The sequence below is a fragment of the Vanellus vanellus genome (genome assembly GCF_965231255.1).
Source record: "Vanellus vanellus genome assembly, chromosome: 4".
In the NCBI taxonomy this organism is placed as follows: Eukaryota; Metazoa; Chordata; class Aves; order Charadriiformes; family Charadriidae; genus Vanellus; species Vanellus vanellus.
Genome location: NC_138909.1, coordinates 53,875,862 through 53,899,461, shown reverse-complemented (window position 1 = coordinate 53,899,461; position 23,600 = coordinate 53,875,862). Strand labels below are relative to the sequence as shown.

General features: G+C 37.6%; 1 protein-coding gene across 1 annotated transcript in view; it reads right to left on the bottom strand.

Annotated features, from left to right (window-relative positions):
• HTT (huntingtin) overlaps positions 1-23,600 on the bottom strand; it is a gene marked incomplete at its 5' end in the record, with an annotated part of 85,489 nt that overhangs the window by 5,620 nt on the left and 56,269 nt on the right. Inside the window, 20 exons of the mRNA XM_082482480.1 lie at positions 47-237; positions 1,630-1,785; positions 2,559-2,688; positions 2,857-2,987; positions 3,682-3,764; positions 3,933-4,072; positions 4,441-4,595; positions 6,864-6,964; positions 8,520-8,646; positions 9,851-10,038; positions 10,904-10,999; positions 11,285-11,462; positions 11,884-12,029; positions 12,227-12,440; positions 13,417-13,539; positions 15,215-15,353; positions 16,636-16,712; positions 19,747-19,923; positions 21,374-21,553; positions 22,776-22,917. Coding sequence (XP_082338606.1) covers positions 47-237; positions 1,630-1,785; positions 2,559-2,688; positions 2,857-2,987; positions 3,682-3,764; positions 3,933-4,072; positions 4,441-4,595; positions 6,864-6,964; positions 8,520-8,646; positions 9,851-10,038; positions 10,904-10,999; positions 11,285-11,462; positions 11,884-12,029; positions 12,227-12,440; positions 13,417-13,539; positions 15,215-15,353; positions 16,636-16,712; positions 19,747-19,923; positions 21,374-21,553; positions 22,776-22,917 — 2,874 coding nt within the window. The remainder of the gene's footprint in view (positions 1-46; positions 238-1,629; positions 1,786-2,558; positions 2,689-2,856; positions 2,988-3,681; positions 3,765-3,932; positions 4,073-4,440; positions 4,596-6,863; positions 6,965-8,519; positions 8,647-9,850; positions 10,039-10,903; positions 11,000-11,284; positions 11,463-11,883; positions 12,030-12,226; positions 12,441-13,416; positions 13,540-15,214; positions 15,354-16,635; positions 16,713-19,746; positions 19,924-21,373; positions 21,554-22,775; positions 22,918-23,600) is intronic.

The window sequence follows — 23,600 nt, the reverse complement described above, 5'->3', positions numbered from 1 at the left end:
ACATAAGCATGCAACAGTTCAGGGGAGGCGGGGGGAAGAGTCTTACTGTGCTACTCCTCTCAAATTGGAGAGAAGATACTCGCTGATAATTGGAATGAGTTGTTTCGCTGTCTCATCAAGCAAGTCACACTCAAGGATATAAAGAATTCCATGCAGAGCTCCAATCCGACTTGGCATATGGGTGCTTCTTAGTGTCGATTCCAGCAGTCGACTTACTGGTTCAGCCACAGCTTTATCCTAATACATTCAACAAGAGCATTCATTAGAAGTCAACACTGGTTCAATACTGGTGACTCCTGTCATTTGGAAATACTTGGAACAGATTAAAGAGCAGAAAATATGGCACAGAACAGAGCCTGGCTTAAAACTACTCTGAATCAATGTCCCAAGATCAATATAATCATATAAGAGAAGACTTGCAGATTCACTAGTAATCTGAGGCTACTTTATAAAAAATTATCTCCTTGTTTAAAGCCAAAAACCCCCAAGATAAGCATTAGTTCAGTAAATAATATGTGCTCTTAAGAATCCTCTACATATAGGACTTGGATGGTTGGGATTTTCTGGCCCTCCATCTAACCACAAAGGATGCTTCTGCCTGAAACTGACTAGTAGATGCCTATAGTCTGCATCCGAAAGAATACTCTCCCATCCACTCAATAGGACAGTGTTCCATTTATTTGTTCTCCGAGACCACTGGCACTCTTCACGGAATCAACCTTTTTTCTCCCTTCCCACTAACCTGTTATATTCAGTTGTTTGCTTGTGAGAAGGTATTAGCTCACTGAGTGGGAAATTACAGCCTAGTCAGAAAAATCTGATCTCTAAAACTGCTTCTGCATGTTTGGCATCACTTTCAGAGCCTTCCCTTACACAGTTGCTTCCACAATAGCTACTGGAAGCCCTACTCCAGAAGTCTTTCAAAATCTTTCTTATCACTGTTACCCATATAGTTTTATATTAGTTTCAAAGAAATTTTCTGGAAATGCTAACTTCTTTGAAAAGAATTTGGAATTTTTTTTTTCCCCTAAATAATTCCTCTCTGAAATGTCCATTAGGAAATACTACTGCTCTCTAGTCTATAGATTTAAAGACAGCAACACATTTCATTAAATAACTTGCATTAATAATGTTCTTTCCCTAAATACAAAATGATGCAGTGGAGGAAAGCAAAGAGTGTGGGAAAGAAAACCTGACAATCATGCTACGCATGCATTCATCATATGCACTGCCCCAGCCTCTCACACGAGCACAGCCATTCACCTGTAACACAAATCTAGCAGTAGCTGTTCCAGAGTCCTCAAATGTAACAAATGAGTCCACAGCAAAGGTAACACTCAGTTGAGTAAAATAAACCAAAAAGCACATTAAATTAAGCTCAAACCTGAAAAACCACAAACCCCAAACCAAACAACGTTTCTGTTTGAATATGGGGCAACTGGAGATGATGTTTGCAACCTCTGAGAACCCAGAATATATATCCTATTACTTCTTATAGCCATGCAGATCAGCTAAGGGATTTTCTTAGAGACAAACCACTCTTACCAAGTACATCAGATTTTGCAGCAGTAGCTAAGGATGAGTTAACCAGACTCAAATTTCCAATAAACTTCCATGAGAACTTCTTACCATTCCGAGAACAGCAGCAGCTTTACAAGTGGCTGGTATCAAATACTGTATAAGAATCTCATCTTCTGATGGATGCACCTTTCGCAATTCTGTCAATGTTGTATACATCATCTCAAACTGATTCCTTTCTGTAAATAAGTCTGATACTGCCAGAAGCTGTACACAAATTAACATTGAATATAAAAAAGCCCATTAGCAGACAGCAAAAAATTGACTCTCCCTTCTGTTACAATTGTCAGCAAAAGATTCCTCGATCCATCTACTAAACGTGTAAACATTAACTCAAGTGTCTGGAACAACTACTGTTAACTTGTCCAGAATTAATTCCACCATCCATCTCAGATAACAATTACCTCCAAATGGTCCTTTTTTCCAAAAGGTTTACAAAACCAAATCCACTATAGTAACTAATTCTGGAAAATGAATGAATGTTGTCATTTGCAATGTACAATACAGCCCACAATACATTTTCTCTTGCAAGTATAGTTTCATTTTAAGTCTTTTACAGTACTGAATAATGGCTATCAAGACACATTCCACACCTGTGTTCTTTATGTTTGGTTCTACACTTCAACAGCCAATTTAATCCTCTAATGCATTGTTCCATCTTCTTTTTCTTACAAAGAGACAGAATAAGCAAAATCCTGAAATCTACTTTTAGCAAGTAGGCAAGTAAAATACCGACTATTATTAAGTGACAACAAAGTGTTTGTAATGTAGTAGCGGAATATGCAATCGAGATCCTTACACAGTTTAAAATACTATAATGCCATAGTTGCTAAAGTTATATTTCTGCACTGCCCATGTAATAACACTGCCAAGAAAAATCAGTTTCCCATATATTAAAAGATGCTTTACAAATGCTGCTTAGCTGTGAACATTTGATAACATATACTCAGTTATGCCTCTGAATAATAGTTTAGACTTACTGATCGCACCACTTCGCTAATCAAAATGACTGGCGTTCTCTTGCTAGGGTTTGATGGCAATATCCATTGGCTATACAGCTCAAGCAAGAACTGAGAACAAGAATGTATATCTACACCAGCACGGTGTTTCCTGCAAGGCACAATAAGCAAGTGTTAAAACAGCTATTCTTAAGCACTGATTTGAAATAATACAGTTATTTACCAGTGTCCAATTTATAAAGCCAGCTTACTGAACTCAGCACAAAGAGATAAAAGCTTATTGATAAGTCAAAGGAGAGACAAAAAAAACGTAAGACACCTGGTGTTAATAGGAGAGGTTGGTGGTGAGGAAGGAGCAGGTATGTCATTCTCGTCTTCTTCATCCTCACCCCACTCTTCTTCTCTCAATGGAGTGATATTATTTCCTAACCATATGGAGTGTATAGAGACCTTGCAACACAAACAAGAAAAAAACAAATAAAAAGGAAGCACAACATTTAACACCCTTGTAGTCAGATTAGAAAAATCTTAGAAGTCCAATACATTTTTCATTGGAATGACAGGCAATGAATACACAGCTTCAAATAACATTTACATGAACTGAATTTAACTTAATTTTTATATTTTATTTTTATGTTATTATTTTTAATAATAATTTAATTTTATATATCCGTATTATTATATGGATAAGGACTTTTTTTACTCACTGTATGTAGTGCTAATTTTCCAACTAACATCATCCAGTGAAATTTACGTCCCTACACTGGGTTTATTCAAAATTAAAACAACATTGCTTATTTTATGTCCAGTGATTTTTTCATTTCCTAAGGACTACTGCAAGCATGCAATAGCAAAATTAAAATCCAATAGTTTAAGTGTAAGCTAACACTACAAGGGCTCTTTAACACAAAAGGCTGAAAAGTACAACTCCGTAGCTGGCTCACGGGTAGACCTCACACACACAAGCAAAAATTCCATGAGAGGTGGGATGGCTGGCTGAGAGGAGTCACCCAGTTACAATCTACCCTGCAGCACTCAGAGCTTTTAGTTTACATTTGATGTTAAGCAACGCCTCTTAACTGACTTTTCACAAACTGGAAGAAATGCAATAAAAGTGAAGTTCAAAATTAAGGTTTTAACAAACCTGCCCCAGTTTATAATCCATATCTCCTATTTCTCGTTCAGTATTGATTTGCAGCAAGAGTTTTTCATGGCTGATAATTGCACCTATAACAAAACAGAAGACAAGTTTTTAAAATGTGCATAACAAAGTAGATGTGAAAATGGCTTCATTTTCTGCAAACTGGATTTCAAATAAATTCCTAAGAGTATCTTTTCTACTTTTTAAATGTAAAAGAAATTCACTCTCTCTCCTCCCCACACATAGGCACTTACCTGTAGTAGCAGGAGAAAGTGATGGAACAGGGTCCCAAGCTTGGTATAAGTGATGAGTAGCAATATTATCTCTCTTAGATACCATTGCTTGGATCTCCTGTTCAACAATTCCCCTGATAACACTTAGCTTCCTCCCAAACCTGAAAGCCCAACAGAAATCAATTTAAGCAGATTTTCCCTTTAACATTTTTGTGCAAGTTTGCCTAGATAGCTCTACAGTGTTACATGTCTATGGTTATTTTCATTAGTAGGGAAGCTAAAACTGAGAAATGTGGAGAAATACATTTTGCACAGTGTTTACTAGATTTCAGTAAGATACTGTCTTTTAACTCAGCAGGTTCGTGATGTTAAGTCCATGTAACTTTTATGTAAACAGATGCATCTGTATAAACTCTTGCTTAGAAAATACAGTCTATACATATTTTTGCTACAGCTAGATTAAGCAATTGTAATTATGTATTAATCACAAGTATAAATTCTATGCATTTTAGAGCAAGTAAAAAAATACCTTGTGTCCAGAGCTTTTAAAGCTTTGTTGCGGGGCTGCTGTTCCAAACAGCTAACTGCTGGATTGCCTGCAACAGGTATTGTCATTGCACTCAGCACCAAGGAAGTTATGGCTTGTACTGCGAGAACGTTAATTTGGGTCCTCTCTGTATCTTCCTGTAAAATGAACTTACTGTAATTTGAATTATACAAAAAAAAAAAAGAATCACAAAAGCCCTAGATATCAGTTTGTCAACTTCCACTAAATTATCATTAATAAGCCTGACACCTAGAATTCTTCCCATCCAGAAATTTAGCTGACAAGCAATGCACAGAAATCACTGTGACTGTAGCAGCAACACATCCTTCCATCTCATCAGCCATTCTGCACGCATCCTCTCTTATCCCAACAGCATTAAAACCTCAAGATGTCCATTTCAGAGCTTTCAAAGCATTTAGTTTCTTTGTTTGCATCTACCCATCAGTTACCTGTTAAAACAAAGCATCATATAAGACCAAATCTGAGTTGGAAACTCTTCAGAGAAGGACCCATGTTAACTGTTTTTATTAACTGCCTGTTTAGGAACAAAACTCCCCTCATAATGAATTTTCAGCAGTGTTTTTCTGGGCATCATTATCCAGATGCATCCCATGTTTCTTCTAAACCAAGATGCTACATTCAGTATTTAGCAGCACTGTAAAAGCGTGAGAAAACTGTAACACAACTTTCTTAAAATATTTGGTTAGGTTTAATCTACGATCCATACTTGAGGCACTGACAGTTTTCCCCAGTAGAAGTATATGGAACTACACGCATTGCATCAAGTACTTTGACACTATAAATCATCAACACTGTAGTAGTCTATTTCTTTCCCTTTTAAAAAAATTCTCTCAAAATAAGCTTCTGGCACTGTGGATTGTAACTCATCCTCCCTGAGTTGATAGTAGAAGGAACCTTTGCAGTGCATTTAACTTTTTTTCTTATAACTGTTTATCATCAGTACTTTGACTAAATCAGGTTGGGTTTTTTTGTTTGTTTGTTTGGTTTTTTGTTTTGTTGTTTTTGTTTTGTTTTTTTTTTTTTACACACTAAAATTACAACAGCACCACAAACACTGGCAGATTCTGAAGTGGAAGGATACTTCTCAGTTTTTGCTTTCGTTGTATAGATTCTGATTCCCTCTTGAAAGTATCAGACCGCAAGAGAGTCTGAACCTTTTTTGGAAAGTGTCAGATAGTAACAAATTTTCAACTTTAAAAAAAAAAAATTCATGTATTTTATTTCAGAAAATACGAACATACTGAAATTTATAATAGTGCTTAAAATGTCTGCTATTTTGAACATATTAGTTTTCCTTAGAAAGTAAAGGAGCAGTATTACTCTTGTTCTAGAAATAAACACTCCCTACATGACAAATAAGGAGCTACCAAATGCTAGGTTGCCTTAAGTCTGATCCATCATGGCCATTATGTAGAAAAGAGTAACTCAAAAATTCTGCAGGCTGCACAAATCTCCAAGTCAGTCTAACTAACAGGAGATGCTAACCCACAGAAGAGGGATGATGATGCCCTACTCCTTTTTGGAGTCTGACACCTAGGGACTAAGGGAAACAAACCCCTTTGCCTGCTACCCAGGCATCTACCCTCTGAATTTTTCAAAATACTTTAGACTCTGCACCTACCATCAGGACCATTCACAATCTGGGAGTGAACTATCAACTATGAGTCTAGGAAAAAAAAACCTTTCAGGTCAAACAGCTAGAACATAGTAAATTCAGTTAGGTAGTAGGTTAAGACGTCTAAGGAGGGAGAGTCTCTTTCATGATAGCTAAGTTCACTCTCTTCTTTGCTTTTGGTATAGATAAATTTCTTCGGCTCTGATCCACTGAATTCTAAACACCTACCTGAGGCATCCAAATTAGAAGATCAATATACAGTCTACAACTGGGAGCAAGAGACATGAGCATGCATCTCCGGATCAACTCATTTTTAGTCAAGAATCTTACAAAAAAATCTTACCAAAGAAACTTGATTATTAGATAGCACAGCTAATTGCAGGAATACTTACTAGTTAGTTAACTAGTACATTTCCTAGAGGCACAGTTCTCACACACATTGCTTCTTTCAAAAATTTTGGAGTTCCTATTGTACCTAAAGCCAAACATCTAATCAAGCAAACTTTAAACTGTATGCATGTTGAGTGACATACTAATATAAAGTTGAAACAGCTTCACTAAAATTTTTCCATACTGTTTACATGCTTGCAGAAACTTTAAGCCAGAAGATGGATGTGTCAACTCACAGGGATATGAAGACAAGGAAATATAAAGTAGAAATAATTTCTTAGTTTTAGTCATTACTTTTTTGCTTTACAGGATTAATAACAGAAACATTTTCCTTAGTTTAATTAAAATTTAATTTAAAAAATTCAGTGAATGACATTACCTCTTGTTGGTTCTCCTCTTGGTCCATTACAATAGGCTGAGTTACAAGTACACCAAGCAAAGTAGCCCACGTCTCTTCAAACTGAGTACGGCTGATCCATCCTAGGGAAACACTCAGAAATAGCCATTTATGTCTTGATACAGACTTAAGCATGGAACAGCATTCAAAAATGGTACATTGTTTCCACAGATTTAATTTCATACCATTTCCTATTTGATTCAGCAGTTGTTATAATCACTACAGCTTTAATTTAAAGTGTTCTATTTTAGAAAGTGACAAACTCTTTAGCCTGGAGAAGAGAAGGCTGAGGGGAGACCTTATTATGGCATACAAGTATCTAAAGGGTGGGTTGAAGGAGGATGGAGCCAGGCTCTTTTCATTGGTTCCAAGTGATAGGACGAGGGGTAATGGGCACAAGTTAGAACACAGGAAGTTCCGTTCAAATACACGGAAACAGTTCTTTACGGTGAGGGTGACAGAGCACTGGCACAGGCTGCCCAGGGAGGTTGTGGAGTCCCCTTCCCTGGAGATTTTCAAGACCCGCCTGGATGCAGTCCTGAGTAATGTGCTCTAGGCAATCCTGCTTTAGCAGGAGAGTTGGACTAGATGATCTCTAGAGGTCCCTTCCAACTCTGATAATTCTGTGATTCTGTGAAACTGTTTAGAAGGTTCTGAACAATATTATTTAAATGGTCCTGTTTGGGTTGTTTCTTACACACATTTAAATATTTTGATTGTCCAAATTGCAAAGCACTGAGATATTCACAACACAGAAAATCATCCAGAAAACTGGTTAATTCGCACAGGAAAACACACTGTGGAGAATCCCATAATGATCCGAGACATCTTCATGTCCTAAAAGCAAAATGACTGAATTGCCTAGAAATAGGCCATTAAAACTCAAGCACTTCTTGGAAAGTTTTTCCAAACAGATTTTTACCTATAAAAGACAGCAGAGGATTCCTGAATAATACCTTGCAGTTTATAATAATGATATCTAAAGAATAAAAAATTAGAATGTCATCTTAAGGTTTATAGTGATCGAACAGAAATCAGTGCTATGCCACAAGTTAGTCAAATATTAACCTATAGATTAGAGGGGAAAAAACAAAACCACCAAAAAACCCAAAGAACTTCTGTAAGCATATGCAAGCATAAGTTTGATGCATTACCCTTGACAGTCTCAACTGTTGACAAATACTTGAACTCTTAAGTCCCTCTGCTCTCTCAGTAAACCTTGACATATCCAGAAGCTTTAAAGTGACAGCATGTCATTTAAAATATTGAGTGTGGCACTAAAATCTATTTATATACTATGCATGAATAAAAAAAGGGGGGGAAGCAAAATATTCTTGAACATACTGGCAAGTGCATGCTCCAGAAAACAAGTGGCTGTTTTGTAGAGCACACTGAAATCGCTTCCCTTGAGTAGGAATAGGTGTTGGCTGTATTTCTGTAATTTATATTTTTTTCCTCTGCATTGAGCAAAACATAAGAATTATTGCAACACAATTACTAACCTGCTCTGAAATATTACTTCTCTTCCACATAAACAAAAGTAAACAAATGGTACCAGATTCAGTTATCCAGTAGCTTCACAAAACAGGTAAATGCCCAGTAAGAGCCAACTATATTAATTTTTAAATTTGTACATACCAAGCGTATTAATGCGATAGATGAACTCCTTAAAGATTTCTTTTTCTTGAAGAAATTCTACTGGTATTTCAGGAAAAACTGTGCCAAAGTCACCCGCAGGTTTTGGTGACCAGCCTAATTTCCAGACCTGAAGAAATATAAAGAAAAACTACTTATCCAAACCAGAAATAGTACTAACATGACAGCCATAAATATATGTGCACCATCCAAAAGCAATGAGACATCAGTAAATATAGTAATTCTCCAAATACAAAAAAAACTTAAAGATTAAATACCTAACACAGCTAATACACATTTTACATCGTATTCCTAATTCGGGCTTTTTTGCATATTTCTCACTATGAATTAATTATTCAGTCCTACTGTCCAAGTTTGGACATGAAAGCAAGTACGTTCCTGCCATATATTTCAGTTTAGAATTTAAGTGCCAGGGGACTCCTAGATTGTGCAGAACTTATGCTGAAAGATAATTCGGGGAAAATAGTGCACAAACTACTGATGGCTGAAAAAGCACAGAGTGGGCAAAAAAGTCACAATCCAAAAAATTAGTAACTTTTGACATTCCCTCAAAAACAGAGTGCTGAGAAACAGAGAAAGACCAGAGAAAGGACCTTGAACATATCAGAAAAACCCCTTTTACTCTACCTAATAAGCATCTAGAAATGTTTCTGATAATGGTTTTGAAATTTATCAAAACTAAGTCATTTCCCAGTACCGAAAATACATGGAGGTAATCATAAGATGTTCTTAAATCCAGCGGCCAAAAAGAAAAGATTGAAACACCTTGTCCAAAGGATCAAAGATGAGTTAGGAAAGAACGGTTATATACAATCCAAAAGTATCTGCATGGTGTACCATGGTACAGCACCACACACAAATACCCGAGCTAGTTCAGACGCTACTTCAGACACCTCAGCATCATTGTGGTATTTAGCATGATAAATGAATTTGTCAATTCAGGTGTCAAAGAAAGTAGCAGTGTAGATTTTGCACTCTTTCCAGGATAAGCAGTCCCACTGAGCAGGAGGAAATATTGGCCCTACCAAAGCACCCAAGTCACTGCTTGCTTCTTCTTTCTTTAACTGCCACCTGGACGTTCTTTCACCTAAGAATGCAAGTGACTACACTCCTTTCTAGTCAAATCTCTTGATTCCAAAGTGAACTCTTATTTGATATCTTTACAATGTTTTGCTGCTACTCAGTGTTTAAAAAGACAAACTGGCTGATCAACCCAGCTAAAGGTTGAAGTCCTATTGACAGCACCGTATTTGGTTTTCAAAAAGTTGTTCAATAGCCTTTAAAGTCCTGAAAACAAAGCATAATGAACATACCAAGGGAGGCACTCTTGTGTAACTGTTCACTAGAGGCAGCCTTGCTAAACTGATGATGATGTTCTTGAGGACAGGAGTAAGAAATGCTGGAATGCTGCTGTTTCTTTTGTGCCCCAGTGCCAAGACAGTCTGTAAGCATTCCACCATCTCAGCTATCATTTCACAAGCTGCAGTAATGTGTTTATTTTCTTTGTTGGGAGAAAAAGAAATTCAGGTTTATGAATCTATTCAAAAGACACATAATTTAAAAAGATACAGAAAAACAAGAAATGCTTAATGAAAGAGTATGTTGACTAAAAAGGACAAAACCACAATAAATATGTAGACAAAGAAATATTCTACAGTATTTCAGCTAGTTGAAGAATACTACTACCACCCTCCCTGCAATGGCTTGCATTGTTTGCCAGTCTCAGTGCTGGAGGTTACCAGCACGTGAGATCTGTCAGCTGAGCAGCTCACATGCTAAACCCAGCAAGAAAGGGTCACGTTAAATTCTAACAAATGTTCTATTAAAAGTGACCAAACTCAGCTGCTTTATGAGAAAACAGTCTCATAGCTGGCTCTATGCCAAATCTGACAAGCAGGTAATTTCTGTAGATGGAAATGGTATCTTACTGTACTAGCACAGCTGGATATGGAAAACAGTGCTACCCACATTCACGGACTACTCTTGACCTTCACCTCAATGTACTATTCCCATACTGTAGAAGGGAAGATGAGTCTGCCATTCTTCAGGAGAAATATTAACAATTCTACCTCTCCCACATGAAATTTAAAAATCGCACAACACTGAAAAGCTCAGTCTGCAGAGTGCTGCACAGCTAACAGAATCCCCCAAAAGAAAAAGCTACATTAATGTTAACTTTCAAGAAAAAAAACACTATATCTGTTAAAAAAAAAAAATCTCAACCTGTATTTAATAAACAATTATCAAATACAAATAAGGTCTCAGATAGACTCTCATTGTTAAAAAAAAACAGTAATAGCACGGGTACCTACAAATACTTCTTCACTGAAAGTTAAAGGCAAATGTGTAATTCGCCATTTACTTACTCTGTGAGTTTGAATCAACTTCACTCTCACTTAAGCCTTTTGAAGTATTCTTCTTTCTTTCAGGACTAAGAAGTTGATTACCAGGTTCAACTGCAACTGAATTAGACAACAATATTTAAAAGATTCAGCCATTACATACCTCATATTCAATTCTTCTCCTCAAAACCACATAGCAGTCAAATATTTACATCTCCAAGACATTGGCCAAGTTATAAAATAAACACAAAATTTTAAATGAGAAATTAAAACAGTAAAAATAAGTTGGTCAAAGAAATAATTAAAAAGGACTCAGAGGAAATATTCCAGACACCTAGCATTTGATCAGTGACGACTAACAATTTATTAAGAAAATTTTCTCATAGCTGTTCAAATTGGACTCACCTGCTTCTATGATAAATCTAATGCAATTAATTAAGGAGCAAGCATATGTCACATTAACTGCAGAAGCCAGCAAATTCCAGAGACTAGGCTGCTGTAATGTCAGGCAGCAACAATCCAGAGCAGCTTGAAGATCTATACTTAATGGAATCTGGTCATGCATTAAATGCCATGATAGTGCCTGGGGAAAAAAAAAAAAATTCCTATTAAGAGCAAATTCTTGCAACAAAAGAACGTATAAACAAACGTGTTTGGCATTGTTTTTCTTTTTTATCTCAGCAGTATGTAAAGTTTTATTAGCAAGAAAGTGATGAGCATTATATACTGTCTACTCAGTGTCCCAAAAATCGGTGCAGGGTCATTCTGCCAAATGCCAAGATCATTCCATCATTCAGTCAACCCCTCCTTGTAAAAAGTTGCCCTTGTCCCATAAGTCCATCTGATTTACTAACACAGGTCAAATAAAATAACCGCTGAAGAAATATCTACGGTTAAGACAAGAAAGTCCAGATCAAAAGTAACTCAATGGTGATCAGTTTAAGTAAAAGCTATTCTCTCTCCCAACATTTCATCATATCTTTAATTATGCTGTAGTTTCTTACCTCTACTGACATAACTACGAATTTCAGGATATCATCTTCTTTGTCAGGAGGAACACGGAGAGCAGCTGGTAGTTTTGAGAGTAGCAACAAATACTGAGCCAGTGCACGACAAAGTGTCATCACAGACTGATACATCACCTCATCTCCTATAAAATAAGACTGGATGAAATCTAGCAGTTCAGATTTTTTGCCCCCCCTTTTTTTTTCAGAATTATTTCATAAGCACTTTTATGCCAGGTATCTTGATTTTTTTTTAAATAGCAATTTCATGTATTCACAAGATATCTGTAAAGTATCTTTGCAGAAGAGAGAATAAACTTAAAAAGATCATTATTTCTATTACCAAAGATATCGCTTAGTTTTTTCCAGTAAGCTGATGGCTCAGTTGGCAATAGGGGTTGAAAAACCTGGTGGTTGGCAGGAAGATTTTGTACAGTGGTAGACACATGATCCAGAGTTACCCTCCGAGCTGTTTCGAAGAAGCTACTTTTTTGGTCTCTTGAGATTTCATTCATGCCAAGGCTTAAACAAGGTGCTAACAAGCTTAGGTTGAATTCCTGAAATCAAATAGCACATAAAAAGTAAAGAAATTGCTTTTAAAGAGAAGCTAAGTATCTGAAGGTAGTATTCAGGCATACTATATGGTGGTAAATTAACAGCTTATTAATTAACTAACTTGTTATTACGACCTCTGCTCTATACCTCTGCTACATTATGACCTCTGCTATATACCATAACTAAGCCCATATTTGCTCCACATTTAAATTCCAAACACTACTGTACTGGAAAGAAAAATCAGTATGTTCATTCCAAATGTTCAGGTCAATATGTGAATAAAGCTTAAGGATGACCTATATACAAGGAATCAAGTATTATATTATATTATATATTGTATATTATATATTATATATATATTATATATTATATATATACTATATTATTCCTTGTATACAAGGAATACAAGTAGTAAGTCTTCAAGCAAATAAGTGAAACAAAAATCTTTTAAAAAACAGTTTCCCACTATTATTTCTGCATACCAGCAGCAGAGATAATGTAGAGAATTTGAACAAAATATGTTCTTAAAGAACACAGTAATAGATACAAGTTGTCCTTTACACCCGATTTACTATCTGTGGCCTGTTAGTGGCATAATGCAAATCATCTAGCACAGATACTAAAAAGGTTACATAAACATCTGGCCTCAATAAGAGACTGTATAGCAAAATGAGAAGATTATGTAAAATGGTAAAAATGGAATTTTGTGATTGCAATAAACTAACCTTCACTTCCACTCTATACACCCAACTTGTACTACTAGAATGCAAGTATTAGCAGCATTGCTACACAATAAATGAAACATATTTACTATTTTAATTTCCCAAATGAAGCTAAATTCAAGACATGAACTACCAGTATTATAAAAATTTGAAGTATTTACAGTTAAGAATCTAATCTATTAATACTACCAATAAGAGCATTAGAAATAATTACATCCTCTTCAGCTGACTGTGTTTCATCTGAAAAAGAAGTTACCTTGCTGGTCATGAAGGAGTTCAGGTCAGGCTGAGGAATCCTATTTACCAGCTCTGCGCCTTCTAGCAGTGCCGAGTCAGACTTGATGCAACACTGCGACCTCACTAGTGACACATACCAGTCCTTTAATAATTAAAAAAGGAAATTTATTACATATTTGTTTTCAGAAAACAATACAGTTCACGAGGACAGGGGGAGAATTGCTCATTGGCTTTGACTTGTAGTCCATTTAAGAGGTCACTAGGCCACATTAATGTCAAAAAAACTCAAACAAAAAAGCAAGGCAAAACAGACAACTGGTGAACGGACCATCTTAAACTAGACCAATGGTTGTTCACTGGCAAGTTGTCTCTTTCCATGGAGTCTGGACAGGAAGTGAGGGAAAAAGAAGCTTAACGTATAGCACAGATGTATGTATTAGGATCCTAAAGCTGAAGAGAACATCTAGAAAAAAAAAAACCTGGAATACTCAGCAGTCACACAAACATAACAGTAATAGCAAATAAAACTAATAGTATTATAACCAAGAAAGAAAAGTCTTCAGATTCAAATAAATTTGCAGGTGAAGATAACATCTAGCTTTTAACACTCACTGAAATAAATGAAGACAATCACACAACACTGCAAATTTACTACTTAAATTACTAGCAATGAGCCTACAGGAATTAGTTAAATTAGTTACATTATTAACTAAGGAATATAAAGAGGCTCAGTTATCCCTTTTCTGTCTTTTGTTTCTCATAACCAGACATCCTGAATTTCCTGATATTAATTAGAACGCAACTAAGCCTGTCAGAGTTCAAGGAGCATCTGGACAATGCTCTTAATCATATGGTTTAGTTTTAGGTAGTCCCGCAAGGAGCAGGGAGTGGGACTCAATGATCCTTATTCCCTTCAAACTTGAGATACTCTATGATTCCATGAACCACGTAGGGGTTGTGGAGGAAGCATACAAAACGTAATTCCTTTGTCCAGGATTTACAGTTACAGAGGAAGGATATTTTTTTGGTTAATCTGAAGACAGAAAGCTATGGGTAAATGTTTTCTGGGCACAAACACTGTTTCCTCCTGCTGTCTAAATCTGTCTCAATCTCTCTCCTACGTCAAGGGGTTCCTTGACTACTTATCAGTCTCCTCCAAATGGTCAGCTAATCAAGTAATTTTTGGCATCTCAGTTGCATACATTTCCTATTACTGTGTATCACCCCAGAACACAAAGGAATGAAAAGGAGAAATTATCTGTGCCATGAGACAAACAAGAAAGAACGGAAGACTCTTGCTTGCTCTTAGCCTCCCACCCTGCTTTGAAATAAACGCATCTAAGTACATGGAAGACAGAAACAGTTAAGTTGTCATGATTGTTCTCTGAAAGTAATTTAAAGCTGAGAAGTGGAAACCAAGAAGTAATGCTTAGCTTTCAACAGACAACCAATGTTTTTCAGCAAATGAATAAAACTGATCACTGCAGTAAACACATCAAGAAAACAAGAGTAAATATCCATCTCTACTGAACCTTATATACATCTTTCCATTACAGTTATGCAAAGAAACAAAACTTGATAGTTTTTCACAGCACTGTCACTGTAACAAATATCTATGCATGTGCTAATTATTCATCCCAAGTTCAGCAGTCTGTCAACACATGAAATCATTCACTGGTCTATATTTGAGATTCATTGACAATTCTCAGAACATTAAATGCCCAGTAAAAATAAGCTGTATTTAAATATTTTGTAATAAGCAAAAGCTTGTTTACAGCCAAGGCACTTTTAGCGACTCTTTCTAAACATAACCTTACTTTGTCTAGAATTACATTCTCTAAAGCTGGTTGGTCTTCTCCATCTAGTGGGTGTGAGGTAACCAGAGGTGCAGGACTAGTTGTGTCTGGTGCTACCATAAGACGAAACCTATCCAAGAGCGAGTAAAGTCTTTGGTGTCTGAAAATAGAAGAACACATCAGCAGAGAGCTAACTCACTCAGTTTTGTAAATCATTTAAAAATAGAAGACATCCAGTGAACCAATTCTAATCCTGGGAGAGAAAAGCAGTAGGGTCTTAAGCATTTTGTTGGGTATATGCAGTCATATGATGCAAAACGGCAAATTTTACCAGCTATCTGTAGCCAAAACTAATGAACTCAGCACCATCAACAATAGATTTAAATTTAATTTAGATTTAAAATTTGTACATGCTTAAGCATAAAGTGCAAGCTGTTCAGTTTTCTTCATGCAGAAAATCTTTTTCATGAGTAAGAAGAATCAAAGTTAGTGTACAGATTATTTGATTGCAGACAAATACATTCTAACAGACATCGAACAAGAATACACTAACATTGACATTTTCTTTTTTAAAAAAATATATTAAGAATTCCAGTGTCAGGGCTTTGGGGTTCTTTTGTTTGGTTGGGTTTTTTTTGTTTGGTTGGTTGGGGTTTTTTTTGTTTTGTTTTGTTGTTTTTTTTTTTTTTTTTTTATTCCTTTACTGCTCTCAAGAACTTGTATACAAAGTCATTTGGATATTTGGGAGTTTTTTAAAAATTCAAATGTAACATTACCTATGAAGGCACATTACTATCAATCTACTGCAGTTTTGGGCTTTAGATTCTTTTCCCTGACTTCTTTCTATTTCAGTCAATAGATATTAACCTCAAACAGCAATTACATTAAGAGAAGGAAATTAGGCTCTTTCCAACATTAAATAAAGCTTTTTCAAAAACTGAATAATTTGCTCCCTTTTATAAGAGCAGTTTACTTTTAAACAGCTAGGAGACTAAACAGTTAAAACTTCTAGTACAGTTGGCCGGGGGCGGGAAATAAACCCCCCAAAAAAGCCCACCCAGCTTGGATTCACAAAATTCTGCGAAAGTTTGAGGAAAATTAAGTTGTTTTCAGTAATGTAGTTTTTGTCAAGGAATTAATTTGCAATTGCTGTCTCTCAAAAGTTAAATACTGAGTGGGATGTAGGAAAGAGAGTTTGATGCCTTCAAGCCTTTAGCTTGCTTTAATTCTTAAGTATATTGTAAATTCAACTCAGCCAACACAACTGTCCTTCTGCCAAAATATGCCTGCATCTCATAAGAGAGGCTCTGCTCCTGTTTTACTTCCAAAAAGGACCATCTTATCTTTAAGAAAAAACCCAAATGTAGGAAAAAAAGAGTTAACATAATCAGTACTAGAACATTACTTAGTTTGGCATTTTGACATGTACTGGTATTAGTTACCTTGTTGCTAATCCACTGTTTTGAAGGTATTCCTGAATTCTATCCAGTTCTTCAACTGGTAACTGAGTAATGCTGTTCTATAGGAAAGAGTCAAAAGAATTTTATAGGACAGAAATAAGTAAAATACCCATGGGTACTTTGAACAGATTATCATAGAATCATAGAATCATAGAATCAGTGAGGTTGGAAGGGACCTTTAAGATCATCAAGTCCAACCATTAACCTACCCTGATAAAAACACCACCACTCCTAAACCATGTCCCTAAGCAGCTCATCTACCCTTTTCTTAAACACCTCCAGGGATGGTGAACCCACCACCTCTCTGGGCAGCTTATTCCAATGTTTAATAACCCTTTCAGTGAAAAAATGCTTCTTAACATCTAATCTAAACCTGCCCTGACATAACTTGAACCCATTTCCTCTTGTCCTATCACTTGTCGCCAGGGAGAAGAGGTCAGCTCCCATCTCTCTAAAACCTCCTTTCAGGTAGTTGTAGAGGGTGATAAGGTCTCCCCTCAGCCTCCTCTTCTCCAGGCTAAACAACCCCAGATCCCTCAGTCGTTCCTCATAAGGTTTGTCCTCCAGACCCTTCACCAGCTTTGTAGCCCTTCTCTGGACACGCTCCAACACCTCAATGTCCTTCTTGTAGTGAGGGGCCCAAAACTGAACACAGTACTCGAGGTGAGGCCTCACCAGTGCCGAGTACAGGGGGATGATTACTTCCCTAGTCTGGCTCACCACACTATTCCTGATGCAGGCCAGGATGGTGTTGGCCTTCTTGGCTGCCTGGGCACACTGCTGGCTCATGCTCAGCCGGTTGTCCACCAACACCCCCAGGTCCTTTTCTGCCAGGCAGCTTTCGAGCCACTCCGCCCCCAGTCTGTAGCGCTGCATGGGGTTGTTGTGACCCAAGTGCAGGACCCGACACTTGGCCTTGTTGAACCTCATACCATTGGCCTCAGCCCATCCGTCCAGCCTGTCCAGATCCCTCTGCAGAGCCAATCTACCCTCAAGCAGATCAACACGCCCCCCCAGTTTAGTGTCGTCTGCGAACTTACTGAGGGTGCACTCGATCCCCTCATCCAGATCGTTGATAAAGATATTAAAGAGAACAGGCCCCAGCACCGATCCCTGGGGGACACCACTCGTCACTGGACACCAACTGGATTTAACTCCATTTACCACCACTCTCTGGACACGGCCATCCAGCCAGTTTTTTACCCAACGAAGAGTATACCTGTCCAGGCCATGAGCAGCCAGTTTCTCCAGGAGAATGCTATGGGAAACGGTGTCAAAAGCCTTGCAAAAATCCAGGTAGATAACATCCACAGCTTTTCCCTTGTCCAGCAAGTCATAGAAGGAGATCAGGTTTGACAGGCATGACCTGCCTTTCACAAAGCCATGCTGACTGGGCCTGATCACCCTGTTCTCTTGCATGTGCTGTGTGATGGCACTGAGGATGATCTGCTCCATGACCTTCCCAGGCACCGATGTCAGACTGACTGGCCTGTAGTTCCCTGGATCCTCCTTCCGGCCCTTCTTATGGATGGGCGTCACATTTGCCAACCTCCAGTCAGCTGGGACCTCCCCAGTTATCCAGGACTGTTCATAAATGATGCACAGTGGGCCGGTGAGCACTTCCGCCAGCTCCCTCAGCACCCTTGGATGGATCCCATCCGGCCCCATAGATTTGTGCACCTCCAGGTGCTGAAGCAGGTCCCTCACCATTTCCCTTTGGACTACAGGGGCTTCACTCTGCTCCCCATCCCTGTATTCTAGCTCAGGGGTCGGAGAATTCAAGGAACAACTGGTCCTACTGCTGAAGACTGAGGCAAAGACGGCATTAAGTACCTCAGCCTTTTCCTCATCCTTGGTTACTACGTTACCAGCCCCATCTACTAGAGGACAGATATTATCCTTGGTCCTCTTTTTATCGCTAATATATTTATAGAAACTTTTTTTGTTGTCCTTGACAACAGAAGCCAGGTTTAGCTCTAGCTGAGCTTTGGCCCTTCTGATTTTTTCCCTACATCGCTTTACTACCTCTTTGTAATCCTCCTGGGTGGCCTGCCCTTCCTTCCAAAGGCCGTATATCCTCTTTTTTTCCCTAAGCTGCAACACTAGCTCCCTGCTTAGCCAGGCCGGTCTTTTTCCCCGACGGCTTGTCTTACGGCACACGGGGACAGCCTGCTCCTGCGCCTTTAGGACTTCCGTCTTGAAAGACATCCAGGCTTCCTGGGCTCCTTTGCCGTGGAGGACTGCCTCCCAGGGGACTTTGTCGACCAGGCTCCTGAAGAGCCCAAAGTCCGCTTTCCGGAAGTCCAAGGTGGCAGTTCTGCTGACCCCCTTCCTTGCTTCTCCCAGAATTGAGAACTCTATCATTTCATGGTCACTGTTGCCAAGACGGCCTCCGACCATCACATCCCCCACAAGACCTTCCCTGTTTACAAACAACAGATCCAGCAGGGCACCTTCCCTAGTTGGTTCTTTCACTAGTTGTGTTAAGAAGTTATCCCCAGTACCTTCCAGGAACTTTCTAGACTGTTCCCTCCCTGCTGTATTGTATTCCCAGCAGATGTCCGGCAAATTGAAGTCTCCCACGAGGACTAGAGCTCGCGATCTTGAGACTTCTCCCAGCCGTTTATAGAATATTTCATCTGCCTCCTCATCCTGGTTGGGCGGTCTATAACAGACTCCTACTACAATATCTGCCTTGTTAGCCCTCCCTCTGATCCTTACCCATAAACACTCAATCCCATTATCACCATCATTTAGTTCAAGACATTCATAACACTCCCTGACATACAGGGCCACCCCCCCGCCTCTCCTTGCTTGCCTATCCTTCCTGAAGAGTCTATAGCCATCCATGGCAGCACTATAGCTATGTGAGTCATCCCACCATGTTTCTGTGATGGCATTAGGAAAATTATAAGCAGATAAAGTGAAATGTAAACATTCATATATATATATATATATATATATTAAATAAAAAAAATCCTTTTCCAATGAAATCACTTAAATATCATATTTTGATGTACTTTAAATCATTATACTTGATTACATTGCTAGCATTACCCAATCTTATTTACAAACGAATATACTTATCTTTACCTGTAAAGTTGCAGCCAAAAGCATTTCTACCCGACGGCAAGCCAGTGTGTCAACCATGCGAGCAAGCACACGGAATGGAGTACATAAAAGCTTATCAACATATAACGTTAAGACAGCCCCAGACTGGCTGAGATGTATTCCCTCTAAGCATTGTAAAGTCTTCTTCAGAGTTGTGGGCTAGATGTTGAAACAGAACAACAGACAAAAATAAAAGCAACCAGTTGGAATACAAAGATCTTAAAGCTAAAGGGAAAGGCATTTAGAAAAAGCTATAGCAGACAACTAGCTGATCAATATAATCATTATATATGAATAAGAGTTACTGGGTTATTTAATGAATGTGAAAACTAAGTTGTTTGATGTTTAACTGTAAAGAGTTTGTAAGAGTAAGCAAAAAGTAGGGAGCAAAACTTTTAGGGAAAAAAGCTAGAGAGACTTAAGTGGAATTGTAGAAAGCTTTGAAAACAGTGAGAAGCTTGAACTCTTGCTGGAAGAAAGCAGGAACATGAGCGTAGTCAAGACAAAAGAAAGTACAGAAATCCAGATAAGCGTTAGGGATTTTTTTAAGCACATGTTTAAATCATAGAAACAACAATGGTTACTCAGCATTAAAAGGGGGTACAAAGATTTTATTTTTTTTTTTTAAATATGAGCACCAATAAACTAAAATGAGAAACACAAAGACAAATTAGTTTGATGCACAGAAGCAATCTTGTTTTAAAGCAGACTATAAGTATCAGCTATTTCATTTTACTGACTTTTCTGATAATCACCAAACATTTCACTTAATGACTACATTTTCCATTCCAACATATTTAGTTTTGTTCATTCTACCAATTCTTAGACACTAAAGCCCAGATTCATCTCACCTAGCTTTGAAGTGTTTTACTCACATGCCTAAAGCACTAATGCAGTTGCACTAGATTTGCACAGAGACAATTGGAAGAGACGGGGAACATCACCAGGTTACTGAGGGTGTGGTAGCATCTTCCCCCATTAGCTCTAGAGGAAGCCCAGCAAATGACATTTCCCACCTAGTGAGTTCCCAAGATTAAAAGGGATGCATACAACCTTACATCCCTATAAAACATCATCCACTCCTTTTAATGTGAAAGCTAAAATAATCAACAGAAATCATACAGTGAATTTCTGAGGCAGTATTTCCCTCACCAAGAGGATACAATGTGGAGCAGATCAATGGGGGAAGACATGCTTGCAAATGATTTTCATGTTGTTAGGGCCTACAAAGATGGACTGGTTCCTATTTCTGCCTCTGTAGTTAGTTCTGTTATTTATGCTACCAAGGTACTGAAATCAAAGATGAAAGTTACAGCTTTAATTTACCCTTCAGATAATATATTATGTGGGGCTAATACCCAGGAAGGAACAAAAGTGGTTTAACCAACTGTATTTGAATTCAAAGATTTGATGGATCTGACACATCTGATAGTGAAGTTGCAAATATATTATAAGGTTCGTTGTTTGCATTTTTAAAGAAGTGACTTTAAAAATAAAATTAGAACTTGATAAATGACCCAGAAATGTCAGAATTCGCATACTTATCAGTTAAACATGCTGAAATGTAAGTTATTTTATTCTTTTAAAAAAGTAAAAAAGTTAAACTTACAGCTGCAAGATTCTCACACCGTGACTGAATGGCCTGGATGAAGAGACCACTGGCTGCTGAATTTCTGTGAACAGCACTAATAAAGTCTTGTACTGGAGGCTCATGGGACAGATTAATCAAGTCTTGAACGTGATTCACAATAAGCCAGGTCAAGTGTTCTGAATCATGTAGGTTTTGACACTGAAAGAGAAAAAATTAAAATCTGATTCCAGTAATACCCATGCTAAGTGTTTAATTACTAAAAACTTTATCTGACACAACATGAAGTTTTTCATACATAATTCTGGTAGCCTTTTTAAAATAATGGCATAAAGTGTCTACATTTTAATACCACCATCATTATTTTTACATGACAAATTTTCCAAATGCTTTTGATCTTGTTGCAAATTATGAGATTTATAATGAATTTGTAAATTATTTTTTTTAAACACTAAAAACCCAGGTTAGAAACTAAATTGAAAAGATGGATTCAAAGATGCCACTTTTAGTGAAATGCTGTTTGAAATAAACATGCATGCACACAGTCTTTTAGTAAAATGTGATTTTCATTTAGGCTGCTTTTTAAAGATTCCTTACTACTACTGGCCTTAAACACAAGATGAATAATTTCTGGGAAGGAAATCCAAAGAGATCTGTCAATAATTAATTTTAAACCTATGGAGGCTATGTGTATATCAACAAGCAGTGCAATGTAAAGTGAAAAGATCTGTAGAGCTAACAGGGTGATACTCCCCAGTAAAGAGGTTTTGAAGGATTTTAATCTTAATCTGGTGACTGAATGTCCATTAGTAGTCAAAGTGCTTATTAAACACAGCTTTCGGTGTAGTTGAATCTGAAAAGAATGCAGTTTGCTTGCCCCAAAACTGCTCTGCAATACAAACCAAAGTGCAATACTAGATATTACAGGAAGATTCACTTCAAAAATTCCCAACGAACTCAAACTCTAATATTGAGGCAGCAAGAGGCCAAAGCCACAGGAATTGCTCTCATTAGAGGGCCAAACTGGAAGTTAAATGTTAAAGTAAAACCTCTCCTCTTAGAGACAGAAATTTGTTCTCTCCTTGACACTGTGCAGTGCTCCTGATGTTGGGAAGTCTACCACTACTTAGTGTGCTCTCTGCACCTCACAAGTAAGGGATATGATACCCAGCAGACAATTCTTTTACCCACCAGGCATCCTTTACAAGCCAAGAGAATTCTCAGTTCAGAATAGAAAAAAAATGCCAAATGAGGTCGTACCTAAGCCTCCAGAAGTACCACCTGAAAACAAAATGACTAGTTTCACAAGTCGTCAGTTTTCACTTGTGAACCAGACAGGTTCATTTAAGGCACATCAGTAATGAAAGACTGTCAGCTTAATAACTCAAAACCATAGTTAAATAATTCATAATTCAAAACTTACAACATAGTCACAAAAAAGAATGAGTGCTCCTCTTCTCACTATCTCTCGATTGCACATGCCACGTTTAGATTCTGAATCCGATTCATCACTGTCTCCAGATATCTGAGGGCTAAGCAATTTAGTAGTAGAAAGACTGTGTCTCCTGCAGGAACCACATTATATTTTGTTACTATTTTATTACTGTATTTTATTATTACAGCTACTGAAACATTAACAGTCAAATTTCTTGGAATATCCTACCATTGTCCATACATAATATTTATTTTCTTAGAAACTTCATTGAAACATTATAGTGCTTTGAAGTAGACACTTTGCTTTCCATCAGCTCTTTACTTTCTAACAATTGTAATATCACCTTTTTGTTCCGTGCTCAGTACTTCCTCGGACAGTCTGAAGAACTAAACAGGTTATTTAAAAGAAAACCATGGGGTACTGCATCTCTGGTAGGATAACAGAACATAATACTGCATTTTCTTCTCAAGCAAAACCAGTGTTCATGAACACTTAGTCTAGTGTCAGATTGAAAGTGATGCCCAACGCAGAAAAAAATACAGGTGGTAATATTGGTAAAGCAAAAAGAGATAACCGCAACAAATAGCAGATGTCACCTTAGCTATTTTAGTTGCCCTACTTTGTTCATAAGCCTGGTAATTTCATGTTTCCTCAAATTAGAATAATGCTTTTTCACATCATGAGGTTGAACTGAGGAAGAATCTCCTATTTAAGTAATGATCCACTCATGTTGTATAGGAAGATTAGTCTTCCTTAACATGATGCACAAGCATCAGAAGTGTCTCTCAAATCAGCTGTTAATCTCCCTCTACA